Source organism: Apostichopus japonicus, chromosome 2 (genome assembly GCF_037975245.1).
Source record: "Apostichopus japonicus isolate 1M-3 chromosome 2, ASM3797524v1, whole genome shotgun sequence".
NCBI lineage: Eukaryota > Metazoa > Echinodermata > Holothuroidea > Aspidochirotida > Stichopodidae > Apostichopus > Apostichopus japonicus.
In genome coordinates this window covers 30,858,278-30,874,703 of record NC_092562.1, presented here as the reverse complement: position 1 = coordinate 30,874,703, position 16,426 = coordinate 30,858,278, and the positions used below count along the sequence as shown (strand labels likewise).

Sequence of the window (16,426 nt, the reverse complement as noted above, 5' to 3'; positions counted from 1 at the left end):
TGCATAGCATCTTGGTATGGTTTGTTTGACAGACCAGAGTCCCAGTGCAGAGAAAGTAAACAAACAGTAACATCATTTGTTTTTTACTTCCCCTGTCAGAACCTGTCTAGCCAATTTCCATGCAACATTTATCGATTGCTGTGATAAGTTGTATCATTTGTACATAACTATTTAAAATATTTTGCACACGTCCTATTTATAATTTTGTGAAATGTAGCAGCATCCCGTACAATAACTGCTCTGTTGATAGCCTGGTGCAAGAGAGCTGTTTTTCCTTGCTTCTCAAAATTTTGGATACTCTATTGTACAGAACTTAATTTTGATGGAGCTTGTGCCCTCCCACCTCCTCCCTCCCCTACCTGTGGCATCACAAGAACAATTGGGTAATAATTGATAAAAATATTGTTTTTGTAGCAAAATTTAGGAAAACACATGTGATATTTTTGGTCCTGTAAGTATTCAATATGAAATAGCTAGACCACAGTCACTGCTGCATGTCGCCTGGTATTTAAGCATAGTGATGACACCATAAGAAAACATTTTCACAGAAATAATTTCTTTATTCCAGACAATGGTGCAGGGAACATCATCCTAACTTATGTCAGAGTAAACTCTGGACAAGCAGCTAACGTCACCTGTACTGTTATTAGGAACCCTCTGGTAGCAGAGAGTGACTTGGTACTGAGTCCTAATGGTACATTACTTACTGCTGATGAAGATGCAAGAAGTTATAAACAAACAAAGGTAGTGGAAATAACATTAGAGACAGCCATGCAAGTGACTTGCTCCGTCAGTGGTACTAACCTTACGGAAACCATCTTGCTAATGCCTAATGGTTAGTATTAATAAAGAATTTTTAGAATTTCAGAATTTTTAGAATTTCAGCAGTTTACAGGTCGTAGATGATGGTGAGATGTTCTTTTTGAGTTCATAGGAGAAGCTCCTAGCAGCACTCAGAGGCAGAGAATAATGTGTCAAGGTAAGAGTTTCATCAGTTGACTTATCGACAGCCAGATTTTCTTGATGAATAATAGTGAGAGGCACCAAGGAGGAGCTATTTGTGACACTGAGAGAAAGAAATCATCCTACCGAGGTAAGAGTTTTATTAATTTCTGGTATACAGCCAGAAACATGAATTCAGGGTAATTCTAGTGAGTGTAACACAGAGAACTAGTGAGAGTAACACAGAAAGAAAAGACCTTAACACTCAGAGAACTGAACTGCCAGATAGAAGACAACATGGAGACTGTTCCAGTACCACACTGGATTTACAAGATTAGAGTCACTATCAGAAATCTGGATCTTGGACTCAGAGCAATGATTGCATTTACCAGGCATTGCTTTCGTGTAACAAGTGATGGTGATGGCATGCTCTGACAAGGAAGACACCACAATTGCAGCAGTAGGTAAATAATATATATCAACCTTATTATAAACAATCGTATTGATTTTTATTGAGAATGATATAGAAGTTTTAACTGTTTGTCTTAAAATTGTTAAAGTGTAATTGCATGGCCAGATCTAAACCATTTGCACTTTGTCTATATGTCAGCACTATAGCCTTTTGTAGCCATCTAAGTCTTCACATGTGTTTGGTGAAGGTAGTTACCATCATAGAGGGAGGAAACGGATTGATACAAGCTGTATTTGAAGCCAAAGAAGGCCGGTATGATATATGGCCAAATGTATTACATAGCTTATACTTGTGACAATTGCTAGCTTTTGAGATACAAATACAAAATTTTGAATAAAAATGTCAACATTTCCTTCGTGGATGAAACAATCCAGACAAAGAAATAAGGTACTACTAGATCCTAACCTACAAAAATGTTTGAAATTAACAGCTCTGATGTACAACTTGTTTAAGACTTGTGTCTATTAACATACCTAACAGAGAAGCAGAAAACAAACAAGAAACCTTTGCTATTCATTATGTGAAAGTAATGGGTAATGCAATTGACTCCCTGTAAACTAAACATTTTGTTGTTTTCCTTCATAGGGATGAAGACAGTAGGTGTAGCCTGTATGCTTCGGTTTTATTGCATACTTCTTGTTCCAGAATGACTTAACAGGAAGGTGATTTGAAGTACTTCTTCAACACTCTTTCTTTCTCTGGAATGCAAGTCGAAGCTATTTTTTATTTTCTACAATCACTTCATGTTGATCCTTTTAAAATACTAGTATAAAAATTGCCTTGCACAGCTAATATTTTAGTTCCTTTTTGGTGCCTTGCTGGAAACAAAGGAACCTATATGGTCAGGTTAGTATGCATACGTGTGTATGTGTGCGTGCGACGGTGACACTTGCTTGGGTCCGCAATAACTCAACAATGGAGTGATGTATATTTTTCTATTAAAGATGCTATGTTGTTGTACAATAGTGAGAAGGTGTGCCTTATTGTGTTTGGTACAGACATTATGAATATTACATGAAAGCCTGCATGGTACATGTAGGTCTAACTTTTTTGGGACCATCTGGGCTCAAAAAACCTCCGAGCCCTTTATCGGCAGGGTGTGCCTAAATTTTATTTCCACATCAAATGCATTTTGGGACATCTTTGAGTTTGTTGGGCCAAATATTTTTGGGACCATATTAGCCAACAGTTTTGGGGGTTCAATATTTTGGGGGCAAATATATTTTTGAGCCATGTTCTTTGTATGAACCAAATATGTTTCGAACCATTTAGGCGCAAACTCTTTTTTTTGGGGGAGGGGGGGGAAGGGATTCAAATGTTTAATTGCAATAACTCCACAACCAGAAATCAGATTATATCCAACTTGGAATACAGTTGTTGTTTAGTAGCTGTTACACATGTTATATTATGATATTTGGTGATGCCATACAACACTTTAATATAGCAAGGAGCAATAGTGCCTATTGGTATAAGTAGTGAAAAGTGTACAATGTTCTTTCTTCTCTTCAAAATAGTTCCAGCATAATAAATCCATTCAGTTGTTACTTCTCATTTAGATAACTACAATAGAGTACTGTTCGTCCACCCATCCTGTGAAATCCACAAACTTTAAGCCATTCAGAATTCATCTGCTCGATTAGTCACAAAACCCAGGAAACATGATCCAATTACTTCCAGCATTGAGTGTAATACATGCCTGCCAGCTAAACAGCAAATCATTTTCAAGATTTATGCTTTGTTGTTAAAATTCTACATGGCGAGGGGCCAACCTACTTGAGTGAACTGTTGACATGACATTGTAGTGGGTGCATTTTTCTCTCGAATGCCCAGGCCCTTAATCAGCCATGTGATTACCTTTGATTGTGATTAATCCCAACTCAATACTCATATTTTCATCATACTTTATTAACTAATTTTGTTTTTATTTGTCTTAACTTCATAGATCTTAGTTAATACTTTATTTTATTGATTGATTTATTGGTTTTATCTTTCTTATGTGAAGTGCTTTCAAATATTCTTTCATGTAAAGCATTTAATTGCTATATTAAATTAATTACTATCAACACACTAGAAAAATTCTACTTCATGACCAGTTTCACAACTAAGACCCTGCACCTCGCCTGGGATTCTCCCATGGGTGCTCATGAAGCTTTCTAGTCACTTCGCCCAACAACCATTTCGCACAACTGCCATTTCGCCCAACCAAACTGGTCATTTCGCCCAACCTTGATTAAATATGATACTTCAAAAGGAAACGTTCGGGAATTGTTAACGTTACAGGATACAAACCGAATATTAAGGAAACTTGAGGATGGATCAGTGTGTTAGGGGTTAGGTTTGGCAGTAAACGTTCGGATATTAAGGAATATTAAGGAAACTTGAAGTCCTTTACTTTGTATAACTTTAGTAAGGAAACGTTCTGGAATTTTTAACGTTACAGGAAACGAACCGAATATTAAGGAACCTTGAGGATGGATCAGTGTTTTAGGGGTTAGGTTTGATGGTAAACGTTTGGGAATTGTTAATGTTACGGGACAAGAACCGAGTATTAAGGAAACTTGAAGTCGTGGTTCATTATAAAAATATATATATATATATATATATATATATATATATATATATATATATATATATATATATATAAATATATATATATATATATATATATATATATATATATATATATATATATATATATATATATATATATATTATTCAATTGAATAAGGAAACGTTCGTGAATTGTTAGTCAGTAGGATGGATCAGGTTTTTATGAAGACCGATTCCCCTGTGTTTGTATAACATTAGATTAACACTATGTAGAACTAGATAAACACATAATTGCTGTGAACAATACCCTTGATTAATGCCTGGCGGACTTGATAAACGCTTGACCGAGGTCATCAAGCAGAACAATAGCTGTGGAATTATAAACCACGAACAATAGGCCTCCGATAAACGTCTGGTTGACCGGATTAAAGCTTGGCTCAGCAGAGCAATAACTGCGGATTACTGACTCACAAATGCAATGTCATCAATAATTGACAGTGACTAGTGAAATAGAAACGGTTATATTATTCCACACCGATTCCCCTTTGTTTGTATAATAATATAACTTCCATTGTATGCGTAAACGCCTAAAGTAGTGTAATCCTCCCATTATACCCGAAATAACTGCTCACTGACCTCACTTTATTTACCTATTACGAAGTAACCTAACCCAAAATAAATCACATTGAACTAGTGGAATAGAAACGGTTATATTATTCTGACTGAATATTAGTAAAAATAAGGTTGGGCGAAATGACCAACATGGTTGGGCGAAATGACCATGCTGGTTGGGCGAAATGACTATGATGGTTTGGCGAAGTGACCAGGCTGGTTGGGCGAAATGACCAGGCTGGTTGGGCGAAATGACCAGGCTGGTTGGGCGAAATGGTAAGGTTGGGCGAAATGGCAGTTGGGCGAAATGGTTGTTGGGCGAAGTGACCTGCTTCCCTCATGAAAGACAGGTCTCTGTTGAGACCAGTCCCGTATGCTCAAAGCTGTAGTAACGATCTGATTTCTTGGTTGCTTCTTTTTTGCCATGTTGAAAAGTTAATATATAAAACGCTACATTTAAGATGGCTTCCCTATAGATGAACACTTTAATCTCCCAAACCGTTATTTTTTTTATTATTATCCAGTGAAAACATCTTCAAATTTAACCCAACAAAAAAAAAAAGGAAAAAAATGCCTGCCACTCTAAATTCGAACAATTCTTTGGTTTGTGAGCTGCCCTATTAGTATTTTAAGTTCTTTGCTTCACTAGCGTGGCCAATATGGATAGCTTTCTTGAGAGAGGGGTCCTCTTCCACAAGACGATGTCAATGAATTTGTTCATTAATGAACCCACACATGATCCTGTCACGTGTGAGACCTTATGTTAAATTTTAAAATGTACAATGTTTTGCCTTGTTTTTACTAGTTTCTCTATTTGACATTGATTTTTTGGTTTTATTTTGCTCATATAAAGTGCTCTCAGATATTCTTTCATGTAAAGTGTTATATCGATATTTTATATATATATATATAGACAGTAATATGTACAGTAATTAATAAATCTATATATTATCAAGTGAAAACATTTAAAAATTCACCCACTGAAAATGCCTGCCACACTTGAAGCGATTGTTTGTCAGCTACCCTACTAGTACTTGCTTAATAGAAAAAAAAACAGTTTTATTACATTTAAGTTCTCTGCTTCACTAACCTGTCAATTATGGATAACTTGTTGAGAGAAAGATCTTTGTCTCCAAGAAGATGTCAATTAATTTGGTCATGAAACACACTATTCTCTCACATGTGAAACCTCATGTTAAATTCCGCTCATTCCCCTTTTGGTCCTGTGTATTAAATAAATGCCTTTCCTTGGTGATGTTTTTTCTACTGGCACAAAAATCACAAAGTTTCATCTTCAGCAGTCACCCATTGCAAAGTGTTATATATTTCTAATGCATCTTCTCCAGCAGTAAAATTAAATTCAACACTCATAATTGCATCTGATATGCTATCAATGCCATTGGGTGGCTATATATAAAAGAAAACTATATTTCCATGTGCTCAAGTTTTCTGCCAGATTCACGGACACATAATACATATTAAGACACAGCTGGCCTGGTTGTTCTAGTTGACAATAATTTGCACAATATTTTATATGTGTTTTGCAAAAGAGAATTTTCTTTTACTAAACCCAGCTACGTCTACTGGTACAACTACTGGTACAGTAGGAACAACAGGTATTGTAACAACACATGTTTTAGCTGTATCTACTGATACACCAGCCAGTCTAGTTACTGGCGGTACAGCAGGATTTACAGTTATTGGAGTAACTACTGTCTCATCTGTATCTACAGATACATCAGCTAGTCCAGTTACTGATGGTACAACAGGAGCAATAGGTAGTGGAGCAACTCCTGCCAGTCCAGTTAGTAGATTTAAAAATCGCTCAGGTATGTTTTTATAAGATAAAGATAAGGGTGGTTTATTTCATCATTGTTTATTACATCTTAGTGTCAATCACATTCTTGCGGTAATTAATCACCTTTACATGGTTCCTGATCATTCTAAACTGCTGTCAATCATAGCTAGTGAAGAGGTAAACAAAGAATACCAACAATTACCAAGTTAAGAGCTGCAAGAGCTACTAACACACTTTGACTGAAAACTTATGTAACAGACTATGCTAATGTAACAGTGATAATGCTAGCCTGGATGTGACTGACAGATTCCTTACTTGGCAGTTAAGGAAAGTGAGCAATCAGTGTTAAGAACAAGTAGGTAATAGCCTCTCCATATACACTGACTGCATGGTACTGCAAAGTCCCAAGATGATCTACTTTAGTTAGTTTGTCTTTAAATATATTTTACTATAAAGTGTTTTATAGAATGATTACTTAACATTTAATGTGCATAATAGAACTTCCTTTTTAAGGTATTTGCGTTCTATATTGCATAAAATTAGTGAATGTTTGCCATTATAATTGTGCCCAAATCAATACGAAAAAATAATATAACTCAAGAATCTGACAATCTTACATCTAAAGTTAGTCAAATCAGCTTAAATGGTATATCAATGGAGGTGAATTTTACTTTCAGGTGTAGTCCGAGAGAATGAAGAATTGATTTTTCTAAGTTGATGAATGGATTGCAACTCACTGTGTTATTGCATACAAAAGAAACTGAATTTTCGATACTTTTCCACTTTAAATAAAAATAAAAATAAATCTGCCAGCAAACTGTTAGGAAACTGTTTATCAACTAGTGAGCCTGTGTAAAAGAATGTGTAGAAGTAAGTTGGCCTGACGTTTCGATCCTTGCCTGACCTTCTTCAGAGGCTAAATGACTAGTAACGGTAACATAAGGGACAAAAACATGCACAGAATACAGAGAGGTTAATGAGAGTGGTGAACACAGAGATAGATGTAATCGGATTAGTAGACAAGGGATGGAGAGACGAAAGAAAGAAACCAACAGGGGAAGAGGAGAAGTATGAGATACACAGTGGAGTGACAAAGAGAGGATTAAGGGAAGGGGGTAGGGAATAAATTAGGGGTAGGGAATAAACTTGTAAAGGACAAAGACAGAAAGGTGTGGAGAAAATAGACAAATGAAAACTTAATAGACAGATATAAATAAAAATATAAATAAAATAAAACTGTTAGCAAACTGCTTATCCACTAGAGAGCCTGTGTAGGAGAATGTGTAAAAGTAAGTTGGCCTGACGTTTAGATCCTAGCAGGATCTTCTTCAAAGGGAAAATGCCAAGTAGCAGTAACAGAAGGGACAAAAAACACGCACAGAATACAGAAAGGTTAATGAGCATGGTGAACATGTGTTCACCATGCTCATTAACCTGTTATTTGTGGGTGTGTTGCATTCAAGGTGTGTGTAGGAATTGTTATGTAGCTTTATATGATCCATCCCTTGTCCTTGAAAAAATATGTTCCACTGTGTGACCGTTTTGTGTATGTGTGTTTAAGAGTCAATTAGTTTTTAGAGTTGTTTGTTATGAGTTAAAAAATATTGTCAACCTTTTCTTTTCCCCACAGTTCCATTGCTGACTTTTATAGCTGTACCCTTAAGTGTGATCATGTTCATCCTTGTTTTTTTAGTACTTTGTGGATGTTGGATAAGGTGAGCACTTTATTTATCAATTCTTGCTTTCAAAGTTAGTAACAGCTACTTTACATGATTCCTTCTGGAAGTTAAAAAATGACATTAGTATGAGAGTGGTCCTAATTTATTTGAAACATGCAGTACAGTTAAACTAAGTTAACTTATGGCACATAGAAATGTCTTAGTTGCACTACCATATAGCAACATACATTGTTTGCATTTTCATGGTTTAGCCTAAGTAGCACATAGCAAGTTCATTTCTCTCTTGTTTATGTGTTATGTTAGTGTATGCAGCAATAACTCTCATGGTTGAGTTGAATTTGTGTATAGTATAGGATCTATAAATATTGTTTTTGTCTAAATGCCTCTAGAAATACTCCTTGACATGGATCATTAAAACATCGCTCATATTTCTTTACATTAAGTTACTGAAGTTATTTTTACTAACAATACATCATCTTTATAATTTGTTGTTAATGCAATGATTCTACACATCTATTGCCAGAGAACAAACTTGATTTTCTTAGCAGAGAATAAAAATGTTAGAGGAAAATACAAAGTAGGAGTCATACCACAATTAATAGCAACAATGACTTACACACTAGATTTGTCTCCTTCCAATGTCACTAGAGCATCAAATGAAGTTTTCAACTGACATTAAATACCCACCATATGATATGATAGCTGATAGATTGAACAATCATGTCTCATACAAAGTTATCTATATCATGACAATTTTCAGTTTGAGCTAGAAGAGGTATGATTAGCATGTTACTTACCAACCCACATGCCATCCTGTTCTCATCATGGAATGGTTCCAGTTCAATTATGATTGTCTAAATTGCTTAAAATCCTCCAAATTTTTAAATATTCCATAGTTTATTTCCATGTCTTCAGCATACAATTATAAAACTAGTGATGAATGAAAACGCACCAAAGAAGTCACCTCAATAGGTCCACAGTTAACTTCTCAGGTAGACGTGCACTACTCTATTGGTATAATACCCTCAAACAAGCTTCATGTTCTAGATATCTATCACAAAACTGGTTCAATCATTAAACACCTGCCTCCACATAACACCTACACCCTGTATGGTATAGCTGATGTAACAGTCATTCTGATCAGCAGTTTCCATAGCAACATATACTATTATACAACTTGTATCTATAGATCAAACAAATTGGATGATGGGAAGAGTTATTAAAAGATGCAAGACACTAAGAAAATTCAGAAAACAAGAAAGAGAGCATGCTTAAGCAATACTTCATGTTATTTCATTATCACAATGCTTTCGTTCAATATTATGTTTACAGATGTTTGTACAGACAGAAAACTAGAAGCTACCATCTTACACCATCTGGTGAGAAAGTTATAAAGATGTTTGTGTATTATCAATATCAAATGTACAAAGTAAATAAAATATATTTCATACTTCAAAGCTGTATTTTGAGTTGTGTTATAAAAGGCATTACTTGTTTGGTATAAATCACACATACTTAGCCACACCTCAGTCAATCTCAAGAGATTAATGTTGTTGCAACTGGTTGGTTGTCCCTAATCATATGCTCTTGTATAGAAAATGTAGTGTCCCGCAGATATGAAGTTGTAATATACTCCATTTGCGTCCATTTGGTGCATCCTTCTGATGGGTTTGTTTGTTTCTTTATCTTCCAGTAATCTTTGAGTGTGATACAACTGTACAAAAAATAATGACTAGGTCTATACTAAATATTTGCAGCCTTGAAGTGAATTGCAATTATTAATGTAATAATGTCAGTCTTCAGTTGTTTGACCACATATTGAAAGTATGCAAGTTCCCCAGTAACAGAGTTACAACATGTTAATTACCAAGTAGCTCTAAAATTGTTCAGGAATCATTTAAAAAATATCCAAAAATAATTGTTACTTAATTTTCCTATAATGATCTAGCCCTTGTGTGTTTGACCAAGTTTAGGATCCCACCATGAACTTTTAAAATTAATCTAACGATGTAATATGTGATTTGAAATAGTTAGTTAAATGCTAAACTGTGTATTATGATTGATTAATTGTTTAAGCTGTGTACAGTGACAAATCAGTGAAAGAATCTTCTCTTTACTTTTGTAATGAAAATTATTCTCTTGCAGGAGCAATATTTCGTATGAATGATCATGTCTATGTTTGAAGTCAACTACAGTCTTTTAAATTATAATTATTTTGCATATGTTTAAATCACCTAACAATCCCAAACAATGGTTTGTGTTAAGCTGAGTAAATGGCCAGCTCAGTTTTTGAAGCACAAAGTTGAACTATTGTAGAGATTTCTGATTTAAATTCCATACCTGTTAATTATAGCTAAATTTACAGATCAAAGTGGTTATACTCTCTTTCAAAGAACTAATTAGCAGCAGATTTGTGACTAATCCAGGATATAACCCCAACGAGACTGACAGTAATAGCAGTGTAGGGGAGCCGGGAGAATATGCGGATATTGATGACAAGCTAATCAGGATATCGGACTTGGTTATCTATGTCAAACAGAAGAAACAAAACAGAAAAGATAATTTCTTTACTGAATTTAAGGTATTTAAACTTTAACACAATCCCATTCAAAACTTTAATCTTGTATCTAAAATTTTGATGAGACCTCTGACGTGACAATTGGGAGTGTAATCTGTTAATGTGCAGTTACTGGTTAGTGTAAGATTATACTGATCAGATATGATCTGTGTACATACTACCTGATTTTGTAGAGGACAAATCTTTGAAACTGGGTGCTTTGCAGACAACCAGTCCAATGGCTTAAACTTACACACATACTTGAATGCACACGAAGACTGAATTCTATGACAGCCATTTCTTGTATGCTTGTTGTGTATATTTGCAAGTCAATATTTGCAAGTCAATATTTGCAAGCCAATATTTGCAAGTCTTCCCTAAGCTGCTGAGGGTACATCCACTTAGAAGCTGAATTATCAGTGGTAACCAATTAAACTGAATATCTTTATTGTATTGAATTTATTTCACCAGACATTGCCTACAGATCAACTCTACCCGTGTACTGTAGCCGGAAAGCCAGAAAACAAATCAAAGAATCGCTACCTAAACATCCTTCCATGTAAGTTGAATAAGGACTTCTGGCTAATAATCATTTTAATTGTTGGGAGTATGAGAACATTTGCATAATTTTTAAATTCAGGTCAGTACATTTCACACCATTCAGTTTGGGATTTGAGATGTCCACGGTGGCCCAAATTAAAATTTTGGTTTTTGAATGTGTTGTCCCACAGCTGAATAATGAATAATATGGCTACTCATTTTGAAATTTAAAAAGTTATTAACCTTAAATGAAATATTTTTATGAATTCCAAACATAATGCTCTGCTCTGTACTTGGTATGCAGAAAACTTAATGAGTACAAAAGCCTCCCTGAAAGTGGTTGGAATCAAAGGTCACTTGAGGTCAACTGGTCAAAATCTGCAAAAGTAGTCACAAGACTCTAAGGGTATTATAAACAACTTCATACTTGGCAGTGGATCAATCTTAAATATTTAAAGGCCCACTGTCTTTTTGTGGAGATCAGAGGCATAATGATTAAGGAGGATTAAGGCATAATGAAAGTGGTGAGTACCCTTTCTTGATTTGTTTTTATATGGAGGTCAAAGGTCATTTGAGGAATCGTTTAACATTAATTCCTACATTTGCCCTACTAGGACAGCTAAGCAAATTGCAAGAAAGACAATGTGTGACTACGTAGATTGTAATCAGTACAAATGCTTTGCAGTATATATATCTTCTCTTACTGTCAGAATGCACTATTTCTGCTAAATGTTGGAAGTCTGACCCTTCTGCTCAAATTTTGCGATGTTTTTCGCCGTTGATATTATTTTTTTCTTTCCTTTAATGGTCATAAGTGTCCATGATGTGTACTTACTACCATAAAGCTGTTTCGTACATGTGAAGAAAAAGCTAAACAGAACTGAATTCCATTGAATTATCCATTCACAGATGACAATTCTCGTGTTATGCTGAAGCAAGTAATTGATGGTCCACACTCAGACTACATAAATGCCTCCTACATTGATGTAAGTATTAAATGTGATCCATACTCACGCTACACAATGCCTCATATATTGATGTAAGTGTTGAATGAGATCCATACTCACACTACACAATGCCTCCTACATTGATGTAAGTATTAAATGTGATCCATACTCACACTACATAATGCCTCATATATTGATGTAAGTATTGAACATGATCCATACTCACACTATATTAATTCATCAGATATTGACGTATGGAATGTGATCCATACTCACAGTATATCAATGCTTCATATTGATGTAAGCATTGAAAGTGATCCATACTCACACTGTATTAATTCATCAGATATTGATGTAAGTATTGAAAGTGATGGATTATCACACTATACTAATTAATGCAAGATATATTGATGTAAACATTGAATGTGATCCATACTCACAGTATATTAATGCTTCATATTGATGTAAGTATTGAATGTGGTCTCTACTGACACTATATCAATGCCTCATATATTGATGTAAATATTAAAGTGATCCATCCGCAGACTGTATCAGTGCTTCATATTAATGTAAGGTTGAATGTGATCCATACTTCGACTATATCAATGTTCTTATTGATGTCAGTATTGAATGTGATCTATACTCACATCATATCAGTGCCTCATATATGATAAATATTGAATGTGATCCATAATCACACTATATCACACTATATCACTGCCTCATATTTTAGTATTCAATGTGGCCTATCCTAAGACTATATTAATGACTCATGTATTTGATATAAGTACTGAATCTGACCTTGTCAAGTTTTCATGAATCTGCCAAATGTCACTAAAACTTAATTTGCTAATGTGATGCTATTATGATATTCTAGTTGAATGTATTCTTGAAAACTGGTTCAGTTGAATGTTTTCTCAGCTGCCAAGGTTCCCTGTACTTAGCATTTCATCAAAAAGCATCTTATTTGAAATGAAATATGTGTTTAGCATGGAGTAGTTAGGTTGTCCTTGTAGTGACCCCAATGGAGGGAGATAGGGTGACACATATGACAGAGTAAAGGTTATTGATATACTGTATATTACGCTCCCCACTGGCGAGCTCTAAAAGTCAATCTTAGAAAGAATACAAATGGAATACATATTAACCTCATAGAGCTTTAAATCGTCACATAAAAGGTGAAAACAAACGTTTTCTGAATCGATAAGTATATCATGCACATGAATGTGATTACGAGCACCGATAATAAGTAAAAGTTTAACATTGGTTGGAAACTTTTTGCAGGGTGTCCAACCCTCAACCAAAGGAGCTGTGGGGAGCCAAACAGTTAAAATAATGGATACTCTCACATATGTTAGACAAATACAGTTCTCAGCAGAATTTCCTGGATGGTATCATCCATTCTGCTGATGCCAGATGCATTAACAAAATTTCACAAAAGTCGAAAAATTTATATCTTTTGTTATACAAAATGCTATGAGGATAAAGTTGTTGCCTAAAGATGCAGGAGTTTTTCCAACTGTTTGCCAAGAAATCAACTTCAGCCAACAGAAAATAATTATTTATGAATAGATATTAGTTAGAATTGTTGTACATTAGACTTTTATATGAACTATAAATTTAATTGCCAATCTTTATGATGACACATAAATGCTTAGACTCTGTTAAACCTGAACGATGTTGCAGCGTTACTACTTCAACCGGGAAACTCAAGTAACTGATTAAAGTTTCTGATTTCGCTTTCTCAGGGTTACAAAGCCCCAAAAAAGTTCATTGCAACACAAGGTATGTTTCCAAAAGGTCATTGGGGTGGTGAAGGTGTCACTAACAATTTTTGTGCAAAATTGTAAGGGTGCACTGAATAAAATACTAACACATAAACAGCTCTGCTTTTCCATTTCCCAATTATAATTTGGACCTCTGAAATTTCAGTAAAAAAGATGTTTTCTGTAAGGTTCCAGGCTCAAATCTACAAATGGAATCATTATTCTCTTGTCCTATAAAAAATTGCTGTTTTTCAGTGTTTTTGAGTGGAGTGTTCTGTGGGTTTTGTATTTCTGGTTTACTAACACCGTATTGAGGTTGAACGAAATAGACTGGGTTGATTTGGCCCTGACATGTAAACCCCATTTCAGGGTTTGATTGTACCTTAACTTATGTTTTTAAGTGTCAGGACTTAATCTAGAGCCTAAATATTTCAATGAGCATACAACATTTGGGCTGCTTGACACTGGGCACAACATTTGAGCCTAACACCAGCGCCTGACATTATTATTTAAGGGCTTAAAATCAAAGACTAAATATTTTAATGAGCAGAGCTGAGCCTAAGAGCTGACACTGGAGCTGACATTGAGGCCAACAATGGAGATGACGATGAGGTGGACACTAGAGCCTACAGCAATATTTAGAATAAAAAAAATCATGGTTTTGTCTGTGATCATGGCTTCATAAAATCAATGCTAAATATGAACATGTGAGAGCTGCTACAATTGGAAAGCTAAATATATGCAGTATCATAAATCACAGCATTTTACATTATTGTTAGTTAAGTACTATGAACAATTAAGTCAACAAGTCTCTACCTTTTGTCTTGAACAATTTCCTGCAAAGTCTTTCTAGCAGTGATTTTATTTTATTAGCATTGACTGTGGCACCTGGTAGAAACTTCTGCAAAATGTATTACAAAAGTAAAACAACTGATAAAGCTAGCTCTATATAGAAGTAAGAACTCCTGCAACATTTGACTGTTAGCAATCTCTTACTGGTAGAAAGTTACTCGTTCACTCTTTCTTCGATTTTGTAGGCAATGTACCAACGGTTGGAAACAACACTAAGATTGCAGGCAGCAATACACAAGTAGCTTTCAAGAATTAATTTCTCTGATATGAACAGTAAATTCATCAAGGAACTATAACTCCTAACCACAGATTTTCTGAATCCAAATGAAAACATTCTCTAAATGTTTTGCATTAATTGAAAAGTAATGAAGTTATCAAATCATTGTTTAATTGCCTTTAATTGCATTAACCTTGAAATGACTAAAGTCAAACTGTCATCAGAAAGTATGTCTTTAAGTGACCTTGTTAATCACAGAAATATTACAAATTTTGATAAAATTATACCTGTTCTACATTAATAGGTCCCAATGAAGCTTCTTTAGTTGATTTCTGGCAAATGGTCTGGCAAGAGAATGTTGCTACAATTGTCATGCTGACATCGCTAATTGACGGAGAGAAGGTATTAGAAATTAAAATTACATACAATCTACCTGCATCTTGTAAAAGGCTCATGTATGTCCATGTTATATGTAACCTATAAGTCCGTATACCAGCATCTTGTAACAGTTAATTTATCCATCTTTAGTGTGACATATAGCTCTATCTACATGCATCTTGAAAAAGGTTCATGTATGTCCATGTTATATGTAACGTACAGTATAAATCTGTATGCCTGCATCTTGTTATATAGTTAATGTGTCCATGGATAATGTGATCTATAGCTATGAAAACGTAGGTCCGCCACATTTTCCTGCAGGCAAGTATAATCTATTTGAACAATAGATTTACTACCATGCTGACACAAAGGTCATAATTTACTAATGTCAATAGGTGGGCGGGCTGAATGTCCATTGTAGATTAGAACAGGTGTTAGTGAGGTAAACCTGGTAACCTGTATAAACCATCAACCTTGAAGTATGATTGTTAAGTTTAAGATCAGGATCAATGTTTACCCCTAAGTGCATTGCATGGGATAGGGGATGTGGTGGGGAAGAGGTGTTGTGGTCACACTCTGTAGCCTTTAAGTGTATCATATTTTTTGTTGAAAAAAGGCTCTTGTGGATGAATCTGCACCACTCACAGCAATTATTCCTTTTCACTAAAATGTTCAATCCCATCTTCTTAATCGTCTCAGAAAGTATGTTTGAAGTATTGGCCTGACCAGGAATCAATTTACGGGGGTTTACTCGTCAAATGTGAAAAACTGGAGGAACATTTCCAGTATGATTACAGAATGTTTACCATTGCTCTGGTAAGTTCATTTTTTATACACTTCCTGATATTTAGCTATCTGCAGTTTATGGTCATATGAGTTCCTAAAATGGGTCTCTAACTGTATGTTGCTTATTAGTGTGCGTGTGTGTGTGCGTGTGTGTGCATATGTTTAACAGAAATTTATACAAAACTAGCAAATATAAAGTTTAAAGATCAGTGCAAAACAGGCAAAAGTTAAATGTTGGGTCAAAACACAGATATGTGTGTGTTGCATCATCACTGCAGCCAAGCAGAGTAGAAAATTAACTCTTTAGCATTTTCACACAATGACACTGCT

At 35.0% G+C, this 16,426-nt stretch overlaps 1 protein-coding gene across 4 annotated transcripts in view; it reads left to right on the top strand.

The window, feature by feature from the left end:
• The window catches only part of LOC139955968 (uncharacterized), a 595,985-nt gene that overhangs the window by 401,733 nt on the left and 177,826 nt on the right, over positions 1 to 16,426 (top strand). Inside the window, exons 45-54 of one of the 4 annotated variants that reach the window (XM_071955176.1) lie at positions 569 to 835; positions 6,310 to 6,405; positions 8,005 to 8,089; positions 9,386 to 9,432; positions 10,447 to 10,634; positions 11,082 to 11,169; positions 12,060 to 12,136; positions 13,846 to 13,882; positions 15,237 to 15,334; positions 16,010 to 16,126. The exons of 2 other annotated variants lie outside the window; for them this stretch is intronic. In XM_071955176.1, coding sequence (XP_071811277.1) covers positions 569 to 835; positions 6,310 to 6,405; positions 8,005 to 8,089; positions 9,386 to 9,432; positions 10,447 to 10,634; positions 11,082 to 11,169; positions 12,060 to 12,136; positions 13,846 to 13,882; positions 15,237 to 15,334; positions 16,010 to 16,126 — 1,100 coding nt within the window. The remainder of the gene's footprint in view (positions 1 to 568; positions 836 to 6,309; positions 6,406 to 8,004; positions 8,090 to 9,385; positions 9,433 to 10,446; positions 10,635 to 11,081; positions 11,170 to 12,059; positions 12,137 to 13,845; positions 13,883 to 15,236; positions 15,335 to 16,009; positions 16,127 to 16,426) is intronic. One more of the 4 variants, XM_071955173.1, reaches the window with a different exon arrangement.